The sequence below is a fragment of the Strigops habroptila genome, chromosome Z (genome assembly GCF_004027225.2).
Source record: "Strigops habroptila isolate Jane chromosome Z, bStrHab1.2.pri, whole genome shotgun sequence".
Lineage (NCBI taxonomy): Eukaryota > Metazoa > Chordata > Aves > Psittaciformes > Psittacidae > Strigops > Strigops habroptila.
This window is the reverse complement of record NC_044302.2, coordinates 18,953,103-18,965,491: the sequence shown is the minus strand read 5'-3', so window position 1 is coordinate 18,965,491 and position 12,389 is coordinate 18,953,103. Positions and strand designations below refer to the sequence as shown.

Here is a 12,389-nt window from a genome sequence, read left to right as displayed (position 1 = left end):
CCCCGGGCCTGGCTCCTGTCACGATGACTGCGAGAGGAAGGCTCGCCCTTCCCCGCGCCGCCTCCGGCCCCTCCTCCGCGCCCCCGCTGCTGAGCGCGCCCGCCCGGCGGAACGACCCCCCCCACCTCCCCTGCGCCCGGCCCTCGCTGCGGGGCGGCCCCGGCCTGCCCGGCCGCTGGCCCTGGGGGCGGCCGCCGCCGCCGCCGCACCGCCTCGCCGCCGCGGCGCTCGGAGGGGAATGGGTGGAGTTGAGGAGCGCGGTTTCCTGAGAGGAAGTGACCGCACGGGGCAGGAATGCGCCGCCGGCTCCGCGCCGCATCCCGCCTGCCTCTCTGCGGTGCCGCGGGGAGCCCTCGCTGCCCCGCCAGCCATGCCGCACTTCACCGTGGTGCCGGTGGAGGACAAGCACCGCGCCGAGTACGACAGCGTAGAAGGGCTCAGCTGGGTGGACTACCGGGAGCCGGCCGCGGCGCCCGCCCCTGGGGACTCCTACGACACTGTCAGCTCTGACGGTGAGCGGGCACGGCCGGGGCGGGGGGCGGCGGTATCGGCCGCTCTCGGGGAGGGGGTTCCGGGACGAGCCCGGCTGCCCCGCGCCGCTCCGCTCCCGCCGGCCGCGCCAGACAAAGGCGGGGGCTCTTGTGACGGCTCTCGGGGACCGTGACTGCTAGCACTGTCAGCCCGGGCCGAGTGGTGGCGGCGCAGCCCTCGGGATGCAGAGGAGCCGAATCGGGCCCGCTCGGGACCCGCCCCGGGATTCCCTCCGCCCCGCAGCACTTGTTGATGATAGCCCCGGGTGCGGCGGGCAGCGAGGCCGTGGGGGCGCCGGGCGTTATCGTTGCTCCCACGAACTGCAGCCTGCGGAGCTGATAAGAGAGTGGGGAGATACGCTCCGATATTTTCAGTGCTCCCCTACCAAAATAAACCGGTGACAGAGAATTCGGTTAAGTTAGACGAATCGTAGGTGACTGCTTTTCTTGCTTATGTCATCTTAAAAACTGCGCCTGCCTAGCTAGGGCTCTCCCTCAGACCGGGCCCTCCAATACTACAGCATGCCTGTTGTGTCTGTGTGTTTCTCACAACCGCTTCTGCTAGGCAGAGCTGCTTTTTGTTAGCGGTTAATTTATTCCAACTACAGAAGAGGATCATGTAAGTAGGAGGGGATTGGGATGGTGAGAAATGCATTCTTTAATTAGGCAGCTAATATCAGTGTGTAGACCGTCTTGTTGTTTTGCAGTGTCTTTTAGGTATAAATCAATTTAAATACAGTGAGTGTTTCTAGTGAGAAAATAAAGGACACATAGATTTGGAAAGTGGGGTAGTTCTGGTGAAGGATTGTTTTAGCTCTCCATGGGGATCTGTTTCTCTTTTCTGCCTTGGTTGTGTCTAGTTCTGTAACCTTTAGGAAGAGGATCTTCCGATGGGCTCAGTTGATGAATCTGACTTGCCCTCTGTGAATCATGCGTGACTCTAGGCAACAAAAGAAGAATCAGTAAACACCTGACCTGTTCTTCCTTCCCTGTGCAGTCAAACTTTTCAGACAGCAAATGTTACTGGGTGCACAGTAATCCCTGAAAGGAGTCCGCGCTGCTCAGGCCTGCCTTAAGGAAGAGAACAGTGTTATTTTTCTGAGTAATACTCAATTGTCATGAGATCAAGGTCCAGTGCCTGCCTTGCCACGCTGTTCAGTTCTCTGTGAATCTGTGCTTCAATCTCCAATATACCATTTCTCCCCCCACACACACACTTTCTTTGCATAGTTTTCAAAGGAATTTTAGATTTCGTATACCAAACAGCTTACATAGGCCTAATGCTCATTATGTCAGTTTGTTCCAGTTCTAGTGTCGAATTTTGGAACGATGAGAGGTAGGTGCTTTTCCCAATTGGTCTGTTATCACAGACAATTTGAGGTTCTAGCCCTGAAGTCTGTGCAGGGTCTTGACTTGATTTTGTAGAAAAGGTTCTATTCTTAGGTTATTTAACACATAGTTCATGTGTATGAAAGTAACCAGGTGTTTTTCACCCATCTCAGCAGGTTGAGGTGGAGATCTCGTGGAGTACTTTTCCGCTAACTAGCTTTGTCCGTGGGTTGGTAAGTGTGACTTGTGGAAGCTACGGGCGTGGTGGATCAAGGAAAGTCCACTCAAACTGCCTGTTGTTTGGGTATGAGACTGCCTGCAGGATGTGTGTGAACAACACTCTTGAAGATACTCAGCTCCCTGTCACAGTCTATCAGTAGCTAGCAAGCCGTGGTCTCTTAAGTACTGCTGAGTAGCACAGAACCCTGCTGCTGGAAGTTAACTGAGTCTCTTTATTTTAGAACTGATAAATATCTAGTAACTTCTCTATTAATATATGGTAGTTAGTTCTGTTTCTGTTTGAACTATAACTGCTTTCTATTTTTTAATTTACTTTCACGGTAATTAAGTGGTGTTTCATATCCTCAGGGTGTACCTATAAAGATATGCTGTCTTGCCTACCTGTACTGACAAGCATGTTCTTCTGCAGTACCCTTTTCTGTCTCTTCCTAGGTTTCTTGGGGTTTATAGCTCTGTAGAGGGGAATCTGAACTCGCCTGTGTTAGTCCTTTTGGTTTTGGTACTTCTTTCTACATCCTCTGCAAAGTACCATAACCTCTCATGCTGGGGAACATTGATAATATGAGATGGTGGAGATGGAAGCTCCTGCTGAAGGCAGAGTATCTCACAGCTGTTTAGCACTGGCTGGAGCCTGCAGACTGGAGAGAAGGGAGTGACCCTCCAAAGGCTTCTGTGGGAGCAGATTACGGGGCTCATGGAGGGATTCGTTGGTGTTGGTGATGGCCCTGATTGCAGATAAGGTAAACTTTGTTTGACTAGAGTGCACAGTTCTAGAGTTCTAGGCTGTGGCCCTATCAAATTACATACAATTCATATGCGCACTTCATGAATGCACACAGGCTGCCTGAGCAGTGCCATTGTGCAGGCTTTCTGTTCCATTGAGTGTTGCCGCCATAGTCAGGGTGGGGGATTGGTTGCAGTTGTTCTGGTCAATCTTCTCCAGGGAAGATTTTATTTTATCAGCTTGCCATTCAGAATCTTATTTAAAGACTTCTTCAGTTAGATTGATTTGATTGGAGATGGGTTAAAGTGACTCAGTAATGGCCCTTAGACTATCGTCTATCATGGTAGTGTAACTGTAGCTGCTCTGTAAAAGTGTACCTAGTAGTGGCTTTGTTGTCGAGTACTCCTTGCACAATCTCTTAGACTGTTGCTTATGATTCTGACAGATTCTTATTTCACTGACCTTTTCGCTCCAAACTTTGTCATAGCTTCGTTTTTTAATGTTTTCTCTGAATTTTGCTTTATTTCGGATGTCAGATGTCAAGTGATATGGTGTCATATAAACGCTACAGACATGAAACCATTCTGCAATAGAATTTGGCAACCGTTTCCATAAGACATTTGTCAGTGTGCAATAATTTAGCCTTCCCGGATAGCTCCAGTGCTTGCTTGTGAGTAAAATCAGCCTTTATTTTATAAGCAGGTTCCACTGACTGCCACTGCTTGTAATAGATTTTGACACCTTCCATTTAGAAAAAGAAGTACAAAGAATTATCCTGTGATCCTATGATGAACATGTGAGCCCTGCTTTATGGATCGGCAGGGATGAGAAATGTGAATTTGGCATCCCTTCAGTCTTTGCAATAATGCCAGCATGTTAGGTTGGGTACACAGGGTAAAAAGAGGGACAGTGGGGCCTGAATAGAGCTTAAAAAAACCAAATAAGCTTTGCTTTAATAGGAATCTCAGTTCCACAGTGATGGCGCACCCTGTTAACTGAAGTATGGCAATGTCATGTGTCCTGGGGGAAGTTATTTATCTTCCTTTGACTGTTGTTTGTGGAAATGAGACTCTAATCAGCCTGGTGTCACTAACCAGCTTTGGTCAGTAGCCACCCTTGGTTTTTGCCAAGGAATTGCTCTGCTTATGTTCCAGTTGTCATATGGCTTCCTTTCAGCCCAGAGTTTTCTAACTAGACATGAAGACCTTTTCCTCATGCTTACAGTTTGCATCAGCACATTCAGAGCCCTTGTGCAGCAACAGATTAAGCTGGTCATTTGCAGTAAGCTATTTTGGAGAAGATGGATGAAGTTCTGATGTGGGGGCTATAAAGCTTACATGAAATATGTCTGATTATGTGTTCAATGGGGATACATAAATAATTCAAAAATTCATTTTTAAAGCACTTCATTCTTACATGTAGGTGTTTTGGCGAAGTCCAGTGATAAAATAAAATTAGTCATATAATGAATTAGGTACTCCAGCTAGATAGGAGTGACAGAAATGTGTGCAGATATATTTTAGGTTATCTTAAATTCAAGAGCTTCTGCTAGAAGCAGTGTGGGTAAATGGTGCTGTTACAGTAGTCATAGAAGGATATTTTTGCATAACTTCTGTAGCATCTACATCTTTCAACATTTTTCATGTTGCCTCAAAACTGCAGAAAGAAGTCCTGGAGGCGTGACTTGAGGCAGAAGCAGCTCTTAATTGTCTGGGAGGAAAGAAAGTAACCTGAGAATAGAAACCCGCTGATATTAGTGAACTGCCTCTTCTGGTGACTTGTTTGTTATTGTCTTGCTGAAAATGGTGTGAAGACTGCATCTTCTTCAGTTTAGTTGCATTTTGAATGAGAAAAGGGCTTTTTTTTTTTCTCCTGTTCTGCTAAGCTTGACATCTATTTTTCCTCTCTGTGAATTTTAATGTAGAATCATAGATTCATAGAATAGTAAGGGTTGAAAAGGACCTTAAGATGATCTAGTTCCAACCCCCCTGCCATAGGCAGGGACACTTTGCCCTAAACCATGTGATCCAAGGCTCTGTCCAACCTGGCCTTGAACACCGCCAGGGATGGAGCATCCACAACCTCCCTGGGCAACCCATTCCAGTGCTTCACCACGCTCACTGTAAAGAACTTCTTCCTTATATCTAATCTAAACTTCCCCTGTTTAAGTTTGAAGCCATTACCCCTTGTCCTACCACTACAGTCCCTAAGGAAGAGTCCCTCCCCAGCATCCTTATAGACCCCCTTCAGATACTGGAAGGTTGCTATGAGGTCTCCACGCAGCCTTCTCTTCTCCAGGCTGAACAGCCCCAACTCTCTCAGCCTGTCTTCATACGGGAGGTGCTCCAGCCCTCTTATCATCCTCGTGGCCCTCCTCTGGACTCGCTCCAACAGCTCCATGTCCTTTTTATGTTGAGGACACCAGAACTGTACGCAGTACTCCAAGTGAGGTCTCACGAGAGCAGAGTAGAGGGGCAGGATCACCTCCTTCGACCTGCTGGTCACACTTCTTTTGATGCAGCCCAGGATACGGTTGGCTTTCTGGGCTGCAAGCGCACACTGCCGGCTCATGTCAAGCTTCTCATCAACCAACATCCCCAAGTCCTTTTCTGCAGGGCTGCTCTGAATCTCTTCTCTGCCCAACCTGTAGCTGTGCCTGGTATTGCCCCGACCCAGGTGTAGGACCTTACACTTGCCTTGGTTAAACTTCATAAGGTTGGCATCGGCCCACCTCAGGAGCATGTCAAAGTCCCTCTGGATGGCATCCCTTCCCTCCAGCGTATCAACCGAACCACACAGCTTGGTGTCGTCGGCAAACTTGTAGATTTGGAGATACTAAAGGTATCCTGTCAGTGCTAAATACGTCAATATTTGTTCCTGTTCTATAAAGGACACTTGTGAGATACTTGTAGGATACACAGCAGTGGTTATAATTGAAAATGAAAGGGGTCTCAGCAGCAGGGTTATCCTTGTGAAGTCCTATTTTTTTTTCTTCCCCGCTGTTTGTGCACTCAGCAATTAGCACAGCACTGATAGCAGTGCTAAACTTCAGAATGCTTTTTCAACAATACAGGTGCATAGATAAGTGCACCCTTGCTGCAGATAAGGAGAGGTAAGAGTCTGGTATGTGAAAAATGAGAGTGGAGAAGTACTTTGTGACATAACTAGTTGCTCAAGACACTTGAGAGGAGATGATGCATACTTTCTTTATAGCCTGTAAGCAAAGGAATTTCTCTGAGAAGCTCATATGAGTGGAGCCCATGGTGGATACCTCAAGTTTCTTTTAGCATCATGCAGTGTTACAAGGTTTAATCCTTCTATTAAAATGCTTGTCTAGGAAAAGAAAAAAGTTCATGTTACTGCATAACCTGTTACTTTTGCTAAGCATGTCTCTCATACCTCTTCTAATTTGTTCGGTGATTAAGACAGAGCTGGAGAGGCTGCAGCTGTCCGGTACCAAGGAGATTGTGGTGCCAACTGCTGGCAGCCAGAAGACTCAGCTAAATGTAGAAGAACATGGGCCTTTTTGTGGGTTCTGTGGTATTTCAGTTATTTGGGAGAGCTCTGGGTAGGAACTTGTGATATGTCTAAGTAATCTAAAAGCAACTCCTGTAACTATGTATCTGTGTGGTTTTACTTTGCAAAAAACCTAAGAGAAGAAAAAAAAACACCCAACCAAACCACCCTCTGCTGGTGTTTTGTAGCTGTTGATTTTTTTTGTTTCAGAGAGCACCTGTATTAGAAGGCTGAGGTATTGCATATGAAAAGATAGGGATTTTCCATCTAATTCTACCTGTAAATGCTCGCTTCTTTTGCTAAGTCCACATTTCAGACTTTTGTTGAGACTAAGTTTGGGGTTTTTTTTTACATGCTGAAGCTTTATCTTTTAGTCAATCTCTGCATTTTTCCTAAAGAAATTAAAATAAATTTTGGGACTTCTTATACTCTGAAGTGCATATGTTTCTCACATATAAAATTGTGTGTTATTCAATATCCCTTTACAAATTTCTTCAGTGTTTCACTTCCTTAAAGAAAATAGTGACATTTCCTTTCTTTTCCCCACTGCAACAAAATCAAAGAATACATTTTGGATGCTCTTCAATGTAAAGTTTAAATTTGGCTTTTGCTCTAAAGTTGTCTGTAGAATGGAGATTAAGGTACTTTGCAGCCTCATTGACTAGGAAATGTAGCCAAACATAATAAATGCAATTCACTGAAGTTAAAGTACAACAGCCACCTTGAGGAAGATCAAAGTTAGGGATCACTGCTTTCTTCTTAAGTGCATGGAACAGAATGGGGAGGGACACCCAGTACCACAGGAAGAGAAAAGCTGTATATAGTGAATTTCTCCTTCCAAGACCAAGTTAAGGATTTACACTAATTCTTGACTATGATGTAACAAAGAATTTATAGTGCAGACTGGTTTATATTACAGAAAAATCGCTATTGGCACCAATATGTGGGAGCAAGATTTATTTGATCAAAGGATTTGTGTCTTTAGCCTGGTGGTTCAAGGTTTTTCTTTGAATATTTTGATCTGAACTATGAAGAAAAAAATGCATCATTTTAAGACAGGGTCTAAAGCCCATTGGAATTACATTTTAGGGATGGTTCATTATCCTGAGTAACCTTTGAATCAGAAGTTTTTAATCTTTTAATTGTACTAAGCTGACTTATGCTCTCAGAGAAGAGAGTTTCAGTATTTTTTATTTAGTAAAACCTCTTTAATTATTAGTTTTCAACAGTCATCTGTTTAAATGATGCCAAATGGTCCCTTAGCAATGAGTAGTGCTGTTCTCTCAGTTGAGCTGCTTTGGGTGATTCCTTTCAGTATACTTGGATTTTGGCATGCATGGAGAACTGTGCATCTTTCACAGTGGCTGCTGTAATGAATGCTAAGCAAACAATACCTTCTTTTTAAGCAAGCAAAATAACAAAATACCATACATAAAAAATACTAGTCTTCTAGCAAAATCAAATACTTGACAAACATTTAATATCTTCTGTTGCTAACTATAAAAAGTCTATGTGACCAAGAAAAATACAGCTCTTATAATGTATTTAGGGTTAAAGTTCTCTGGATTTTGGATGTGATAGGATTTTGTATACTGCTGTGTGATAGAGGTCCCCTTATGCCATCCTTTTCACACCTACCCAGGGGTTATTTTGTAGGCTCTCTACTGCCTATTTGTCCTCACGGCTCTTATTTCAAGCATTGTTTCCTGTGTCTGAAACTTCTGAACCATAAAAAGAAGTTACTGGAGTTAAAGGAGTAGTATTTTTTCCTCATAGGTCATGTAATACGGCTTTAGATTTTGTGGTAGATTCCAGGTTTGGCCTGGAAAAGAAGACTGTTTGTTTGCTTACCAGCAGTGTTAATTCATGTCTGAGCAACAGAGGTGTAGGTTAGAACAGTTGTGGGGGTTTTGTGTTGGTGTTTTTTTTTTTTTTTGGTGGGGTTTTTTTTTCTGGTTTTTTTTTTTGTTTTGTTTTTTTTGTTTTTTAACACTTCATTGCTATTAAAGGAACTTGCTGGAATTTTTTCTTACTCGTCTTTTGATTTTCATTCTGTTATGTAGGACACAGTTTGATGTGCAGAATAGAGCACTAATTGCCCAGAAGGAGCTTGGACTCAATTAGATTATGGATGACTGTGGAAGGTTGATAACTTGGGTGTATTGCCAAGTTAGCTATGCTTTGCTGGATGGAGGCAGCCTAAGACCTCTTGGAAATGTAAATGAAATGGCATTTGTTGAGAAGAAGATGAGAGGCCAGTGCCAGGCTGGGCTGGGCAGCTGGGGGCCAGGGGCAAGGGAAGAGGTTGCTGGTACTGGTGAGTGGGCATCATTCCACCCTTGTGTTGGTGGTCACAGTGCTCTGACAGGCAACCGGGAAGCTCATTTGCAAGGCCTAGCAGCATTTCCAAAGGTATTCAGATTCTGGGTTTGCTTCATGTCCCCTGGAAGCTTCGAGGTCCATCCCCTTGAATCCAGAATACTGAATTTGCCCCCTTCTCCCCACTCCACCCAAGTGACCTGCATTGTCCTGCAAGCCCAACTCTTCCATTGATTGGCATGTGGTCTATAATATAATCAGGACGTAATCCATCGATTAATTTGAAAATGAGAATCAAAGCTGTAAGCTGGTGTTGGAAGCTGGCTTGCAAGGAACTCTAGCAGAGATTGTATAACAAGGTCCTGGGAGAGGAGAGATGACGCAGAGCTGTGTTTAGGGCAGAGGCATGCTGTACTATGTATAGGTTCAAGCTAATTATGCCTGAACAAAACTGTATGTGTGTTTTTTTCTACAGTCTAATTGGCAACCTTGATTTTCATCTCTAACCAGTAGCCAGCAATTTCTTGAGTTTCTCATCTGAGGGATTCAGAACACCGTTCAATGATTACAGATACCTCCTGATTGTGGAGTAGGTTAGACATCTAAACTTTTGCCTCTCACTTCTATGTCAAAGGGGAAAAAAGGATATTTATGGTGTGCCATTAGAAGCTGCCCATTTGCTGAGTTAGAGTAACTCCTAAGGAGGGCAAACTTGTTTAAGCTTGCACTTGCATACTTTAAATTACTACTTGCTGCAGTAAAACATAATTTTGATGCCCTGGAGTATTATTATTTTTCATAAAATTATCTGTAGCAATACTACTTTGTGTTATGACCCTGTCACTGCTTGCAAGCTGAGCAGCCCTGAGCTTAGTTACTGTGTGCAAAGTCCACCTCTGGATTTCCAGGTAGGAGGTCAGACCTGAGTCAGGACTTGGAGTAATTCCAGAAGACGCTGTAGCTGCTGCTGTCTCTGATGGAGGACAGCACATTACTGTTTCTCCTCTGCCTTCTACCTTTGCATTCAGGAGCTTTGCCTTCCTGATCCGCTTCTATATAATATAACTAATGTAATTTTTGCTGCTACTTGCTATAGTGTATATTTGTATCCAGAGCTGATGCAAAGGGCAGAGTTAGAAGTTCTTTAATCTTGCAAATCTGATTTAAGAACCTACTACTCTTGAGTATTTTCATCTGTCTTCTGCTAAGGTTTTCTCTGTCCAGTCTGTGATTTTACAATATGAAGTGTTCAGCAGCAATACCGCTTTTCTCTCTTCCCCCAGCAGGATCCCTTCTCCCTTGGTTCATATTGATGGGATAAAGGGGAATGGCTTTAAGTTGAAAGAGGGGAGATTTAGATTAGATATTAGGAATAAATTCTTCCTTTTGAGGCACTGTCACAGGTTGCCCAGAGAAGCTGTGGCTACCCCATCCCTGGCAGTGCTCAAGCGCAGATTGGAGAGGGCTTGGAGCAACCCAGTCTAGTGAAAGGTGTCCCTGCCTGTGGCTGAGGGTTGGAACTGGATGAGCTTTAAGGACCCTTCCAACCCAAACCAGTCTGTGATTCTATGATATTTGTGTTCTGCACGCTGTGGGGCATGATCTCCATCGCACATCTGGTTTTAGAGCATCACAAGCCAACCCTTGCCAAGTTTATCCGAACTCAGTTCTCACATGGATATAACATATCTTGGCTGCTTTGCCTAAGCAGACACAAACCATTCACTTTTTGATGTTCCACAGAATGCAATGGAAATGTCAGGGGTTTATTTCAGGGACATTGCGGCAGGTCCCTGAAATTAACATGAAGGCAGGTATAGTTGAGCCATGTTTGGTAGATCCCAACACTGCGTAAATAGACAGTGGGATGATTATCTGCATTGTGTTAAGATGCCTTCTAGCATACATGCAGGGAGCTTTAAAGCTGTAACTCAAGGCAATACACAGAGAATAACTTAGTTGCAATATTTTGCCTTTGCCCTTTTAAGAGACTGTATTCTAGCCTTTGTGGTAGAAGCATATGTTAAGCAGGAGTTATATGTTAAACTCGTTATATGTCACTGAGTTTCTTCTGACTTAGATTCTGTTTCATGGGCTTGATTTAATTCCTAACAGGTGGATCAGAAGACAAGTGATCTAACGTTGCCCATTGCTCCTTGAAGAGTTCCTGTAAGCTAATGTGCTGTACTAATTTTGCTCTCATGCTCTTGCAAACTGCTGAACGTTTTGCAAAATGATGATAAAAGCCCCTGTGGCTTCTCCAGATGTCTCACTCTCCTGGTCTGTGCCGTGTGTTGCACAGGGTGAAATAGTTTGTGCTATTTTCAAGAGCTTTTTATAAATGTGTTTGAATAAATGTACTTATAAAAGTACTGTGGTTTGTTGCTTATCGTGTGCGATGTCAGAGTGCTCTCCACCCTCTCAAATGTTCAGTGAGATGGAGTGACTTCCTTTGCTTGGAGAAGTCTCATGCTGAGACTTGTACTTTCTCTAAGTATTATGACTGAAGTTACAGTGAGTTTTGGCTGTTTGAGCACTTCATACTGAAAGGTCAGTTCTTCATCCTTGGAGCATATGCAAGCTTAGCTCTTTTTTGTCTTTCTCTTTTTATTTTCTTCCTCCTTTTTCCTTAGTTTAAAAAAATCTCTCACACACTTAGTTTTCACATGGATCAAAATACCTCTCAAATGTAAGAAAAATCTGATATTCAGCACTTTCTGTATGAGTTAGCTGAAAACTGAGAAAACATTCAGGGCATAAGCTGTAACTTATTACCAGTTACTGTCTTCCAGGAATGGATAATAGATGTCTGTTAATATACATTGTATAGTATGTAATACATAGAATGTACATACATTGACATTATCTAAGTGATTAAACCTCTTTTTTTTTTTTTTTTTCCCTCTGTAATTTTCTGCATCTTTTGAGAGATTTAGCACCCTGGCTCATATCTCCTCTATTTTTACTTGTTCCCTGTAGGAAGTTTTTTGAGCTGGTGGCAATATTGACTTAATGGTCACAGTTCCCATCTGCTTGTTCTCACTTCATGGTTTGAACCTGTAGAATTGTTTCTTTGGCATGTGTTGAGCTGGAGAAGGGAGCAGATACGTCTGAAATTGTGGTGTCTGTTGTGGGGTTTTTTTTGAGTTTGAATTTTTTGTTGTTCTCTCATTTTTCTTATTGTACAGCCATGGTCAGCTGAAAAGGTATAGAGATGAAAACAATGTTCTGTATTTGGTATTGGGGGAAAAGATGAATATTGGATATCTGCATGCTGGTCTCACAGATGTATCTTGCTGTCTTGGAGCAAGTGAGAACATTTTACAGCAAGGTAAGAGGCCTTTCCTGAGGTAGGGAAAATGCTGGAATACTTCTCCCTATATTTTTATACAGGGTGTGCTGTATCTGACGTGCTTTCGTGCATGTGAAGGGACAGAGTTTCAGGGAGGATAGTCATGAGAAATGATTTGCAGGCGTTCCACATGAAAGAACCTCTGAAGTGGATTACAGTGAAGTACAAAAGTTGTTTTCATAGTGCTTTTTTTCAGCTGGCAATGACAAGTTGTATTATGGAAGATCCTAAGTGATGTGGGTTCCTAAATCAAATTTCTCCAAAGTGACTTGGCATCTTTAATTACATAGGCATTCTTGATCATGGCACCTTCTGAATGATATAGGTAAATCCCAGTGTGGTGTGTGCTGGTATCCGGAGGAGCTCCTTATGAACGAGC

At 43.7% G+C, this 12,389-nt stretch overlaps 1 protein-coding gene and 1 long non-coding RNA gene across 3 annotated transcripts in view; both read left to right on the top strand.

Annotated features, from left to right (window-relative positions):
- Window positions 1–12,389, top strand: part of SLC12A4 (solute carrier family 12 member 4) — a 50,825-nt gene continuing 38,436 nt past the window's right edge. For both annotated transcript variants that reach the window (XM_030470988.1, XM_030470987.1), the window contains exon 1: window positions 1–512. In XM_030470988.1, the coding sequence (XP_030326848.1) occupies window positions 239–512 (274 nt within the window). In that variant the 5' untranslated portion in view covers window positions 1–238. The remainder of the gene's footprint in view (window positions 513–12,389) is intronic.
- On the top strand, window positions 5,651–11,733 carry LOC115601252. The gene is made up of 2 exons (XR_003989284.1): window positions 5,651–9,251; window positions 11,587–11,733. It is a non-coding gene; the product is annotated as an uncharacterized LOC115601252 (long non-coding RNA).